General features: G+C 47.1%; 2 protein-coding genes across 2 annotated transcripts in view; both read left to right on the forward strand.

The window, feature by feature from the left end:
• Positions 1–14,550, forward strand: part of LOC120994388 (beta-1,4-galactosyltransferase 3-like) — a 462,074-nt gene that overhangs the window by 61,620 nt on the left and 385,904 nt on the right. The gene's annotated exons all lie outside the window — the stretch shown is intronic.
• LOC120994390 (beta-1,4-galactosyltransferase 3-like) overlaps positions 5,640–14,550 on the forward strand; it is a 96,958-nt gene continuing 88,047 nt past the window's right edge. The window contains exons 1-2 of the mRNA XM_040422910.1: positions 5,640–5,777; positions 8,111–8,510. Coding sequence (XP_040278844.1) covers positions 8,273–8,510 — 238 coding nt within the window. The 5' untranslated portion in view covers positions 5,640–5,777; positions 8,111–8,272. The remainder of the gene's footprint in view (positions 5,778–8,110; positions 8,511–14,550) is intronic.

Genomic DNA, 14,550 nt, shown 5'->3' on the forward strand with positions numbered 1-14,550 from the left:
AAACAGAACTCCAACTTTAGTAGTTTTGCAAGCAGAGACAATATTGGAAATGCAGTTCCTAAGCATACAGTCGATTTTGCAATTCGGTCGATGCAGGCAATTCAGTTATAGCAGGGTAATTACAGAGTGTTGAACACAGGACTTGCAGCACAGGAGCTTGCACTCTAATTCTGTCTGATGCTGGAATACAGCAATTCTTCACCAAGGCCCATTAACCTAATTCTGGCTTTATATCCTTGGCTATGGCTTTTATAAGTACCTCCTCTGTCTTTCTGAGTACCTCTGGCTTTTCTGATCTTTGCCTCTGTCTCTCTCAGCTGCTGGAAACTTCCTCAGGTTCTTGATCTAACATATTCCTGCTTCTGCATATGGGAATTCAGGAGGGAATCTTCTCCTGGACAGCAGGCTTCAGGCCTGGACTTGTCTCTGACATTGTCTAATCTCCAACTGTAGATTACAGACACTAGACTCCGTCTGCCTTGCACTTCCCTGACTGGGCCTTATATAGACTAGGGCTCCCTAGCTCCCTCTATTGACTAGAAGCTGGAATGACACCCCTAGCAGCCTGTACATGCAAGTCTCAGTAACAGAAAAACACATACATTACATGACATTTTATAAAACTGACATATAACAACTTCCCCATAATTAGGAGGGACGACAGCACACCAAGTGACACTTTGGTAGTGACGGGTATTACAGTTCCCGTACACTACACAGCCACCGCCATAAGGCCTTTAAAACTCTCCGTCTCCACCAGACGGAATGACAGCATTTCAAGGGCCAGTAATTTAGAAATGCTGGCATTCAGGGCTAGGGATCGCAGGTGGGTAGGGGGGTACTTCCTCTTCCTCCCCAGTGCTTGGGATATGGAGAGCTGAACGCTTCCGTGGGACATTGTGAAGATGCTTGGTGACCCAGGTGGTGGTGTTGCTGGCAGATCCTCTGTTTGTGGGGTGCCGGGTGGCACTGTCACTCCAGAGGTGGATGAAGAGGCCGAGACTGCAGCAGAAGAGGAAGCAGGAGGCGCCAGAGACCTTTCTTGGTTTTTGAGGTGTCTGCTCGTGCTTTGCACTTAGATGCCTGGTCATGTAGGTTGTGCTCAGGTTAAGAACGTTTATGCCTCGCTTCAGGCTCTGATTGCACAGCGTGCAAACCACTCGTGTCTTGTCGTCAGCACATTGTCTGAAGCACTGCCAAGCCAGGGAACTCCTTGGAGCTGGCTTTGGTGTGCCAGGTCCCTTGCTGCGGTGGGCAGTAGCGGGCGTACTGTCTAGGGGACGGCCGCTCCGCTTTTGCACCCTGCTCCCTCTTCTGCTGTGCTGGTGGCTCTGTGCGACCACCGCCTTTTCCTCCGAACTTCATAGGTCACTCGCATGACCTTGATTCCATGTGGGGTCGAGGACTTCATCGTCCTCCACATCATCTTCCACCCAGTCTTCACCCCTGCCCTCCTTGTCGGTCTGCACACTTTCGAAAGCCCCAGCAGTTGGCACCTGTGTTTCATCATCATCCGAGACGTGCTGCGGTGGTCCTCCTATGTACTCATCTTGAAGATAAGTGGTTGGGCCTCGGTGCACTCAATCTCTTCCACTTCTGGGGCAGGGATAGGTGGATGGCCCTGGGAAACCCTGCTAGCAGAGTCATCAAAAAGCCAAAGAGACTGCTGCATGACTTGGGGCTCAGACTGCTTTGCAAGGGGGTGAGGTGAAAGACTGATGGACATCGGCTGCAGGTGCCAACTCTGATCTTTTAGCAGGAGACTTGGTGGGAGACCATGTGAAGGAACTGGAGCCACTGTCAGCAACCCAATCTACTATCGCCTGTACTTGTTCAGGCCTCACCATTCGTAGAGCCGCATTCGGCCCAACCAAATACCGCTGCAGGTTCTGTCGCCTACTTGCACCCGATGAAGGGGTTTTCACTTGTGCGTGTAGCTGGCACATATCGACCACGTCCTCACCCTGCAACAGGAGCTCCACCAGCAGCAGCACCACGACTGGGGCTTCGTCCCTTATTTGACGCTCTCCTCATATTTTTCAAATTTGGAATCTTACCCTAAATGGGTGTTTTAATAGCAGAAAAGGGTGTATCTCACACGTTGAGATCCAGACTTGGCCGCAATTAAAGTTTTTCAAATAACTGAATAGAACCGCAGTATCTAAAGGGTGTATCTCACAATGACATATGGCTACCAAATTATTACCGGACAGAAATAATCGCAAAAATTGCCGACCCACAGGAGCCTTACCTATCACCAAAAAATTAGGACAAAATCTTCACATAGTAAACATGAATAAACTTTATTAACAATGTAAAAATACATACATGATGGTAAAAAAGGCAGCACAAAGGTGGAGCACAAAAGGAGAGGAATAGGACCCAAGGAGGGGCCGAGAGGTCAGCACACCAGGAATCGGTGAAAAAATGATGATCAGATGCTGGTCACCAAGATACCTCAGAGCAATAGGCCCCAAACAATAAGAAATGGGGGCAAATGTGAGGATAAAAAGACTTGGTGTTAAGGAGAATTGATAAGCATACCCTGAGTGGTGTGTCAATCTCTCAGCCGCCTCCTGACCCAACGCCGTTTCGCCAGTGATCTGGCTTCTTCCGGGGATGTAAGACAATAGACAAACCCTCCCCTATTATACTGCCCACACAAGTGTGTGAAGGGATTAATTTAAAAAAACAAACTTTGGTAACACCTTTTACCAATGATCATGGAGCTTCAAGTCTTGTGGACCAATAGGCCATGTCGGATGCCCATTTATTTATTTATTTTTTTTAAATCACACACATGTGTGGGCAGTATAATAGGGGAGGGTTTGTCTATTGTCTTACATCCCCGGAAGTAGCCAGATCACTGGCGAAACGGCGTTGGGTCAGGAGGTGGCTGAGAGATTGACACACCACTCAGGGTATGCTTATCAATTCTCCTTAACACCAAGTCTTTTTATCCTCACATTTGCCCCCATTTCTTATTGTTTGGGGCCTATTGCTCTGAGGTATCTTGGTGACCAGCATCTGATCATCATTTTTTTCCCTGATTCCTGGTGTGCTGACCTCTCGGCCCCTCCTTGGGTCCTATTCCTCTCCTTTTGTGCTCCACCTTTTGTGCTGCCTTTTTTACCATCATGTATGTATTTTTACATTGTTAATAAAGTTTATTCATGTTTACTATGTGAAGATTTTGTCACAATGACATATGCAGAAAAGGCTGCAAAATTAAGTTTTTTGCCCAAAATGGGTGTTTTTTTACTAACAATATGAAAGCTGTATATAACCCTTGAATTTCACACGTGCAGATGCAGCAATGGCCTTAAAATGGTGTATTTTGCCCAAAAAGGGTGTGTTTTTTTTTTTTTTTTTTTAAAACAGACAATTATAGCTGTATTTCTAGCTTAAATTGCACACTGACTAATCCTGCAAAGGCACCAGATGTTGGATATTGCCAAAAATGGGTGTTTTTTCAAAGCCATATGCAGTTCTGGTGCACTGAGCTTGCATAAAATGGCCGCCGCCGCCGCCCACCTAACAGAAGGATAAAAGTTATTTTTCTCTGTCACTGGGCTCAGGGCAGGGTAAAAAGATTGTGCACTGCACACACACAACTATATCTATGTAGATCGCTGAGTTCAATTGGAGTTCAGATCACAGATTCTCTCCCTGAAATCACCAGCAGCAGCATCCTCTCCCTACACTAGTAACAGCAGAGTGACGTGCAGCGCTACGTGACTCCAGCTTATATAGAGCCTGGGTCACATGCTGCACTGGCCAATCACAGCCACGCCATTAGTAGGCATGGCTTCTAAGGTCAGACAGTTAACCGCTTGTTGATTGGCTGCTCTGCTGCGCCCTCTCCACTTTGATTGACAGGACCAGGTGTGATCACGTTTACACTGGTTCTGTAAATCAAAGTGCAGAGGGTGCGGCAGCTGCAGAGAGAGCTGAGCCTCTAGGTGTAACGGCAACGCCCCTGTTGCTCCTAGCGACTCATTTGCATATAATAAAACTTCATTTTTCTCAGCAATGTGGGCACATATGTTGTAAAATTATTTTTATTATAATTTTCCACGAACAATTCGCTATAACACAAATGCCAATATACAGGGCATTATGGAAAGTAATTACATAACGCAGTTACAAAGCCTGATTACAATGCAGTACAAAAATACAGTTTCAGAAATTAATGAAATACCAAATAGCAAAACAGAATTGCATGACAAGAAACTCGAACCAGTAATAAACGGGAGGAAAATCCGTTCTGGGGGAAGGGGAGGCGGAAGGGGAAATCAGAAGGGAAAAAGGTGGAAGTGGGTTGTGATTTCAGGTGAAGCACCTCGTGTATTATTTCGCTGGGGTGAGAGGACATTGCATAGATGTGATGGGATTTGTAAAAGTAACTCACAAAATAGTGTAACCGTACGTAGAAGATTCTAGGACTCTACACAAAAGCCGTGCATTGCACTGGGAGACAACTCCCTTCCCACATACCATGATCTAAGCTGGGGATGAAATGGTTTTCTCTCTATCTGGTAAAGTCTCCTGAAAATGGACAGAGTAATGGAAAAGCACATCTCTTACTTGCAGCAGTACGGGATAGTTCGGAGATAGCTGATTCAGCCAGTTAAAGTCAGTCCACATACGTAGCGTATACCTGGTAATAGAGCTGTGAGAACGTATTACTTTACTCGCGTGGGAGCGGTCTAGAAAGAGTAGAGAGCGGAAGAGAGGACATACTATCTTCAACCACTAGGTCCAGTCTGTTCCCAAACTGTCAACAAATCCAGACACCTCGCACACACTATCGCCTTGTGGTAAGTGTTGAGGTCTGGGACTCAAAGACCCCCCAGTGCGGGCCATTGAATTAGTAGTTTATAAGGTAACCTAGCCCCCCCCCCCCCCCCAGAAATCTTGAGAAAATTTTGTAAAGTAATATTTAGGAATTGGTATAGGCAGAGCTTGGAGATAATAAAGGATAGTGGGCAGAAGAATGGACTTGAGTAGCGTTCTGCGCCCAAACCATGAGACAAAGGGTATATCCCATGAGCCGATCAGGCCTTCAAACCGTTTAGGTAGCTGGAGAAAAATTTCTCGGAACAGGCGAGAAAATTCAGGCGTGAGTTTTACCCCGAAGAACGTCACCGAGTGCGAAGTCCACTGCAAAGAAGTAAGTTTCTGTAATGCAGTCATGTCCGTTACTGGGAGAGACACATTTAGAACCGTAGATTTCGAAAGATTCACTGAAAAATTGGAGAGTGTATGGAATGTCTGAAGGATTGCTCCAATTGCTGGAAACGCAGTCTTTGGGTTAGTGATCAGCAGTAAAACCATCTGCAAAGGCAGTGGTTTTATGAATCGTGGAACCAACTGACATTCCAGCAACATCGGGGTTTTGTCTAAATGACTGCAAGAGCGTTTCAATGACTAATACAAATAGTAACGGTGAGAGAGGGCACCCTTGACGGGTACCATTCGTTATGGGGAACTTTGGGGAGAGGGTGTCATTCACTAGGATGTGAGTTGTGGGAGCCTGGTACATAGCCATGACCCCCCCGCTATGAAGGTGTCCGGGATGCCAAATTTGACCACAGCTTGCGACATAAATAACCATTCTACCATGTCGAAAGCTTTCTCAGCGTCCATACTGAGGATGGCGAACGGTGTTCTCGTTTTATTAGCTAGTTGCATAAGTTGAATAATTCTAATTATATTGTTTTTCCCCTCTCTACCAGGAATAAAACCGACTTGCTCTGCTGATTTTATAAGATCCGGTAAGTATATTTTTAACCTGTTGCCCAGCATTTTCGCGTATAGTTTTAGATCGTTATTCAAATGTGGGCACATATGGACATGGGACCAACACAGATATCTTCAGCTGCCAAGTGCACATGTAACAGGTCAGCCAGTGTGATAGGAACAAAACTGCTGACAGATGCCCTTTAACTAAATATTTATTAAATAACATAGGTTGGTAAAGGGAAACCATTAACAAGCAGGTGAGAGGCTGTCAAAAGACCTTAATTTGGGTATTTTTTTCAACTTTTGGTGCATTATTATTATATACTAGTCCTCTCTAGGATTCTCTCCCCTCCCTGTTTTGGTTTCTCACAATTTTCAGTGAATGAGAACCTTTGTGTTTCCATTCACAAGCAGTAAGCATGAACTACAAGAAGCACAAGCTATAGACACGTTTACTGCCTCTGGAAGCAAGTGTTCTCGCTCACACAGTAAGGCCACTTTCACACTCGCGTTTTGGCTTTCCGTTTGTGAGATCCGTTCAGGGTTCGCACAAGCGGTCCAAAACAGATCAGTTTGCATTCAAAGGCTACATGCACACGACGGTGAAAAAATTGTCCGTTAAAAACGGACAGTCAGTTTTTCATGGCCATGTTGCATCAGTGTGTGCATCCATTTTCTGGTCGTGTCCGTTTTTAATGTCTGTTTTGCATCAGTTGGATGAATTTGATTGGTAGTAATTTCTAGACCCACCATTCTGAGAACACCCACAGGATAGTAGGCCCCCAGCTCAAATAATATCCCCCATGTAGGCCCCCTGGTAAAATAATGTCCCCCATAGTGTGTGTGTGTGTGTGTTTATTTTTTTATTTTACGGAAAAAAAACTCACCTTATCCACTTGCTCGTGCTGCAGCAGTCTCTTTTCTCTTCACTGAACAGGACCTGCCGAAAGACCTGCGATGTGGCCACGTGGTTACGTCACCACGCATATCGCAGGTCCTACTCAATGAAGAGGGAAGAGACTGCCGCAGCGCGAGCAATTCATTTGAGATGAGGGTTTTTCTTTTAACCCCTAAATGGCCATATAGATAAGGTGTACAGTTTTTAACGGCCGTCAGACGGGTGCACTCCTGTCAATTGGCCGTTAAAAACGGTCCCATTGATTTCAATGGGGTCTGTCTGGCCGTGGAACGGCCAAAAATAACCCGCCATGGGAATAGCCCCATAGACATTCATTGGTGCTAAAAGTGACCATGTGATGGCCATTACTTAGACGGCCGTCACACGGCCATTATTCACTGTCATGTGCATGAGGCCTAATGCATTCTGAATGGAAAAGGATCCGCTTAGACTGCTTCAGTTTTCATCAGTTCAGTCTCCATTCCGCTTTGGAGACTGACACCAAAACACTGCTTGCAGCGTTTTGGTGTCCGTCTGATTAAACTGAGCCAATCCGTCCTGGCACACAATGTAAGTCAATGGAGAAGGATCCGTTTTCCTTGACACAATCTGGCACAGTAGAAAACGGATCCGTCCTCCATTGACTTTCAATGTTGTTCAATACAGATCCGTCTTGGTCATGTTAAAGATAATACAAATGGATCCGTTCTGAACGGATGCAGACGGTTGTATTATCTGAACGGATCCGTCCATGACGGATCCGCACAAAATGTGAGTGTGAAAGTTGCCGAAGCAGAGATCTTGAAGATGGTGAGGAACTGAAGCATCAAGTCCGTTAGAAAGCCGTAGAACTTCTCATTTAGCTTTATTAACCTGACATTAGGAAACCCATGTGACACGTTCCAGTCGCCGGATTCGTGAACGCAGCTCTGGATGTAACTAGAGTACAAGACATGATGTGACTGAAGGAAATTGAATCCACCCTTGTCTTTCCACAAATTTTGGTTAAACACCCCAATTTCTCACAGTACAAATTCTATAAAATATCGAGACTGGGGACGACGACTCGACAGGCTGCAGTACCCATGACAACCGCTGGGCGGTCACCCATAGACAAATATACCATAATCGTCTCCTGATAGAGTATCCCAAAGTCCTGCATGGGGACCGTGTGTACATCGTGACCCCATCCAGAAGACCTGATCAGGAGGAAAAGCCAAATTAAACTTGTTTTTACTCAAATATGACTCATTATTTTTTTTTTTCTGAACTTTTGGATGGTTAATCCAGAGATGGGTCAAGGTTGGTTGGCACAAGCCCCCGAGCAATTGCAAAACCAGCAGAAATGTGATTGAGGCTTTTGATGTTACTGGAGTGAGAGAACAGAACAAGATCTCGGATGCAAAGTCAAATTTTTATATTTATATATTTTTATTTATTTTTTATTAATATTTTTGTCATTTGCAGGACATGTCCCAGCAGACCCTGCAGCATACGTTGCCCATCCTCCTCCCCGGCGTGGATCTGACTTCATAAGGTTGCCTGCGCCTCCCGTTGGGTTCCCTCCCAGCTTTGACACGTTTCTACTTCACTAAATCCTTAACACGCGAGGCGAGTGCATCTGGCGCCATGTTCTCAGGCCGGACAGACAAGCGGTGCTTCTTCGTGTTTTTGGCCGCCTCTCAACTGCTGTTTATCTTGCTATTGTATCTGCTTGGAGCCTCCAGCATGTTTCAGGAAATTTTCGGAGCCTACCCTGTATGGGATTATTCGAAAACCCAGGACGTCTACACCAACCTGAGCCTATTCATTCCGAACCCTGAAGCCGCAAAGACTCAGTACTGTCCCATCAGGTCTCCCATACTTGGTAGGTTTCTTATCTATAAATCCTGGTCCAGGCAACTGGTGTGGTGACCAAAGAAATTTTGGAGGGTGTCTATGGGTATTTGTGCTGATGAGGTCAAGACGAAGTCTGGCTCAATTGTCATTCTAGTCCATCCCAAAGGTGTTAGATGGGGGCTGAGGTCAGGGTTCTGTGCACCCGCCAAACTTGTCACCCCCATGTCATTACGGCTTTGTGCACATGGGCCCCCCGTAAAGTTGGGTGTGACTTTAATATTAACCTTGGCCGGAAATAAAGGGCTGAACCCCAGGGAACAACCTCCTCCCCAATAGCTTTATAGTAGGTACTATGCAATACGGTAGGTAACGTTCTCCAAGCTTCATCCAAACCCATATTCATCCATCAGATTGCCAGGTAGATAGGATTCATCACTGCAGGAAATACGTTTCCACTACTCCAGAAATTACGTGCTTTGCACCCCTCTAGCAGACTCTTGGCATTGAGCATAGGCTTGTGTGCAGCTGCTCCACCATGGAGAACCCATCTCATGAAGCTCCTCAGACACAGTTCTTGTGCAGTTTGGATCTCTGTAGTGAGTGATACAACAGAGGATAGGTATTTTTTCACACCAGAAGCTTCAAACCCTTCGGCCGTCGATACGTAAGTCCAGGAAAAATCCCCCTTTGAGGGCTCAAAATGCGCAAGCATTTTTTCTTCGAGATCCGGGTCATGATCGATGACTATCGTGAGAACGGGGTTCCCTGAATGAATGTGGCTAATGGTGGAGCATGTGTGCTGCAGCTTGATTCATTCTCTATGGAGCTGCCACTGATGGACCCCTTTAAGGCGAGATGAAGCACGGTATCTCACTTGTATGCTTTCTATACGACAAGTTGTTTGCTGTGCTTCTGAGCGGTAAAGAATGCGCTGTATCCTCACACATCAGAGGCTTTGACAGCGTCTCCCTCTCGGACCTGGCCTACGAAAAGCAGAATGTCCGGCTTAAAGGTCACATCTGACACTGCACTTACTTTAAGAAATAGAAGGTGTTTGGGCTTAAAAGGTCAACGTACAGATGGAGCCTTCAAGAGGGATTTGTCTACTTGCCTCTTTTGTAATGGGAAAACCTCAAAATGAGGGATCGGTCGTGGTACACATATAGTGAGACTTTTTAACCTTTGTTGGTTGATGGGCACCGCTTTCTGGTGGTAGATACATTTTATATTTTATTACTTAAAGGGGTTGTTGCTTTGGACAGTTTTTTATTTTTTTATTTCCCCCGTTATGAGGATCACCTGAAAATGAGACAGACGACATGTGAGGGTGTGCTATAGTCAATGTCCAGACTACAGCCCATGAACCCAAAAACTGCCACCAGCCTTCGGGAACCTCTCCAGGTAGCATGAAATTAAGGCTACATCTAGGTACACACCAGAGCTGCTGCGAGGCAGGATGAAATTGGCTGCTAGGGACCCAGGATATGTCTGCGGAGCTTGATGGCAGAATTCTGGTGTGAGCATGCTAGTAGCATAACTTCCAGAATGCCCAGAAGAGACAAACATGATGAATGCAGTATACAAGGGGTTAAATCCAGAGACAAGCCAGAGTCGATATCAGGAGAGTAGAGTCAGCATCCACAAGGATAATCAAAACAAGCCAGAAGTTAAAAAGTCTGAGTAAGTCGCACAGTACAGAGCCAATTACAATCACAGGCAGCAATGATGCCAAACAGCTGACTTTAATCCCCCGCCTGGCTCCACGATTGGACACTGAGTCAGAAACCAGATTGACTCAGTTTCCAGTCACGCTAACGGGTCCATCATCTGGATAGTATAGATCATCAATATCAGATCGGCAGGGGCCTACACTCCCACCAATCGGCTGTTTAAAGAGAACACAGCGCTGGTGCAAGCGCTGTGTTCTTTTCTCAGTTTGCCGTTGACATTGTGACAACTGACCAGCTGCTTGAAGAGAATGAAGCACTCGTGGTCTCCATTTCACAACTCCGCCATCAGATGGATCCTTCCTAGTCAAGTTAATAGGACGGAGATGTCCCATTAAAGTGAATGGGCACTGCGAAACTGTAATTACTCTTGCTGGCCGCTGCAGTGTCGACTGCAAGCCGGTAAACGGATCTGATATTGATGAGCGATCCTGAGGATAGGTCATCAATATAACAAAAGCGGGCAACCTCTTTAACTGGAGTGGAAAGCTACATACAACCTATAATGCTTGATGTGTTAGCCCGAACAAAAATCATTACCGAACAATGAATATAAATATACGTTTATTGATGTCAACATTTAAAAATCAATATACATGATGGATACAAGTTATGGTTAGAGTTGAGCGGACACCTGGATGTTCGGGTTCTGCCTGAACTTTTGGGCACTACAATGGCTCTAAAATAGTCCTGGGAAGGGGTAGAGGGCTGCAAAAGGCATCAAAATGTGCTTAAGAGCATGGCAACTGTTCTGCAAACAAATGTGGATAGGGAAATGACTTAAAATAACATGAAATACAGAAAAAATAAAAATAACAATCTGGATCTAGGAGGTTGAGGAGGCGGTGGATGGGTGGATGTGGCGGTGTAGGTTGACGTGGCGGTGTAGGTGGAAGCGGCGGTGAAGGAGGAATAGGTAGCCAACACTGATTTGTGTTATTTTTTATTTTTAAATTGGGGTATCCCCCAAAATATTGGGACATATAAAAAAAATAAAACAAAGAATAAGTGCACTTGAGTACAAGAATGGATGGTTGAGGCTGGTATAGATGTCTATTCTGCACAAGGTACGGACAAGTCCTGTGGGATCCATGCCTGGTTCATTATAATAACCGTGAGCTTGTTCACATTGGCTGCGGCCTGTGATAATGCTCTCTGCCGTACTAAACACACGTTCACACTGTACACTGGCTGCAGGGCAGGTCAGCACCTCCAAGGCCGACAAAGCTTTTCCACATTTTGGCCATGCTAACCCTGCCTTCTCAGGTGCTGGCGGTGCCCCAGCTGCGTTGGCGACCTCTTCCTCCTCCTCTGCCTTCGCCTTGTGCTTCCACTGTGCCCCCGCTGTCAGGTGGGAATGCCATCATCAGCGTGCGCTTGTAGTCGCGCATCTTCCGATCAGTAACAGATGTTTTCACTAAATTTAGTTCCCTGTCAGCAATGCAGAGCAGGGGTTCATTCATGGCAAAAAGGGGGATCATGTCACCCAGCAATACAACAGAGGATTTTGAGAGATTTAGGCCCCTGTCACCCAGGCACAGCAGGGGTTTGTATACGCCAAAAATGGTAAAATGTCACCTGACAATTAAAAATAAGATTTTTTTCAATTTAGGGCACTAAGGCTACTTTCACACTAGCGTTTGGGTGTCCGCTTGTGAGCTCCGTTTGAAGGGGCTCACAAGCGGCCCCGAACGCATCCGTCCAGCCCTAATGCATTCCCAGTGGACGCGGATCCGCTCAGGATGCATCAGTCTGGCAGCGTTCAGCCTCCGCAAAGCAAGCAGACACCTGAACGCTGCTTGCAGCGTTCGGGTGTCCGCCTGGCCGTGCGGAGGCAAGCGGATCCATTCAGACTTACAATGTAAGTCAATGGGGACGGATCCGTTTGAAGATGACACAATATGGCTCAATCTTCAAACGGATCCGTCCCCCCATTGACTTTTAATGTAAAGTCTGGACGGATCCGTTCAGGCTACTTTCAGACTTAGAATTTTTTTTAAACTATGATGCAGACGGATCCGTTCTGAACGGATCCAAACGTCTGCATTATAGGAGCGGATCCGTCTGAGCAGACATCAGACGGACCCGCTCTGAACGGTAGTGTGAAAGTAGCCTAAAATTTGCATTTTTTTATTTTTATTAAAATGGCTCTAAAATAGTCCTTGAAAAGGCTAGAGGGATGTAAAAGGCAGTAAAATGTGCTTAAGAGCATGGCAACTGCTCTGCAAACAAATGTGGATAGGGAAATAACTTAAAATGAAATAAAATAACTAAAAATTACAAATTATTAACCTGCAACTCAGAGAAGGAGGTGGATATGGAGTCGGAGGTTGAGGAGGCGGTGAATGTGGTGTTGTAGGTAGAGGCAGCAATGGAGGAGGAGGAGGAGGTAGCCAACAATGTGTTTTTTTTATTGGGGTAGGTAGCCCCCAAAATATTGGGACAAATGAAAATAAAACAAAGAATCATTGCACCTGACTTGAGTACAAGAATGTATGTTTGATGGTGGTATAAATGTCTATTCTGCACAAGGTACAGACGAGTCTTGTGGGATCCAAGCCTGGTTCATTTTAATGAACGTGAGCTTGTCCACGTTGGCTGTGGACAGGAGGCTGCGTCTGTCTGTAATGACGCCTCCTGCCGTGCTGAATACACGTTCAGAGAGTACACTGGCTGCAGGGCAGGCCAGCACCTCAATGGCATACAGGGCTAGCTCTGGCCATGTGGACAATTTGGAGACCCAGAAGTTAAATGGGGCAGAACCATCAGTCAGTACGTGTAGGTGTGTGCACAGGTACTGTTCCACCATGTTGTTCAAATGCTGCGTCCTGCTAACACGCTCCATATCAGCAGTTGGGGCCGGTTGTTGCGGCGAGGTGACAAAGCTTTTCCACATGTCAGCCATGCTAACCCTGCCTTCTCAGGTGCTGGCGCTGACACAGCTGCGTTGGCGACCTCTTCCTCCTCCCCTGCCTTCGCCTTGTGCTTCCACTTGTCCCCCGGCGTCAGTCGGGAATGCTCTCAGGAGCGCGTCTACCAGCGTGCGCCTGTAGTCGCGCATCTTCCGATCACGCTCCAGTGAGGGAATTAAGGACGGCACATTGTCTTTGTAACGGGGATCCAGCAGGGTGGCCACCCAGTAGTCAGCACACGTTAAAATGTGGGCAACTCTGCAGTCGTTGCGCAGGCACTGCAGCATGTAGTCGCTCATGTGTGCCAGGCGGCCCAGAGGTAAGGACAAGCTGTCCTCTGTGGGAGGCGCATTGTCTGCGTCCTCTGTATCCCCCCAGCCACGCACCAGTGATGGGCCCGAGCTGCATTGGGTGCTACCCCGCTGTGAACATTCGTCATCCTCGTCCTCCAGTAGTGGACCTTGGCTGGCCAAGTTCATACCTGGCCTCTGCTGTTGCAAAAATCCTCTTTCTGAGCCACTTCTAAAAGACTGGCCTGAAAGTGTTAGAGATGACCCCTCTTCCTCGTCCTGGGCCACATCCTCTTCCATCATTGCGTTAAGTGTTTTCTCAAGGAGACATAGAAGTGGTATTGTAACGCTGATATCGGCGTCATCGCCACTGGCCATGTTGGTGGAGTACTCGAAACAGGGCACACAGGTCTCGCATGGAGGCCCAGTCATTGGTGGTGAAGTGGGGCTGATCCGCAGTGCGACTCACCCGTGCGTGCTGCAGCTGAAACTCCACTATCGCCTGCTGCTGCTCGCACAGTCTCCAGCATGTGCAAGGTGGAGTTCCACCTGGTGGGCACGTCGCATATGAGGCGGTGAGTGGGAAGGCCAAAGTTACGCTGTATAGCAGACAGCTGAGCGGCGGCAGGATGAGAACGCCGGAAGCGCGAACAGACGGCCCGCACTTTATGCAGCAGCTCTGACATGTCGGGGTAGTTGTGAATGAATTTCTGCACCACCAAATTCAGCATATGTGACAGGCAAGGGATGTGCGTCAAACAGGCTAGTCCCAGAGCTGCAACGAGATTTTGCCCATTATCGCACACCACCAGGCCAGGCTTGAGGCCCACTGGCAGCAACCACACGTCGGTCTGTTGTTCTATACCCTGCCACAACTCCTGTGCGGTGTGGGGCCTGTCCCCCAAACACATCAGTTTCAGAATGGCCTGCTGACGTTTACCCCTGGCTGTGCTGAAGTTGGTGGTGAAGGTCTGTCGCTGACCGGATGAGGAGGTGGTAGAAGAGGAGGAGGAAGCCGAGTAGGAAGAGGAGGCAACAGAAGGCAAAGAATGATGCCCTACGATCCTTGGCGGCGGAAGGACGTGCGCCAAACAGCTCTCCGCCTGGGGCCCAGCCGCCACTACATTTACCCAGTGTGC

Source organism: Bufo bufo, chromosome 3 (genome assembly GCF_905171765.1).
Source record: "Bufo bufo chromosome 3, aBufBuf1.1, whole genome shotgun sequence".
NCBI classification, from domain to species: Eukaryota; Metazoa; Chordata; class Amphibia; order Anura; family Bufonidae; genus Bufo; species Bufo bufo.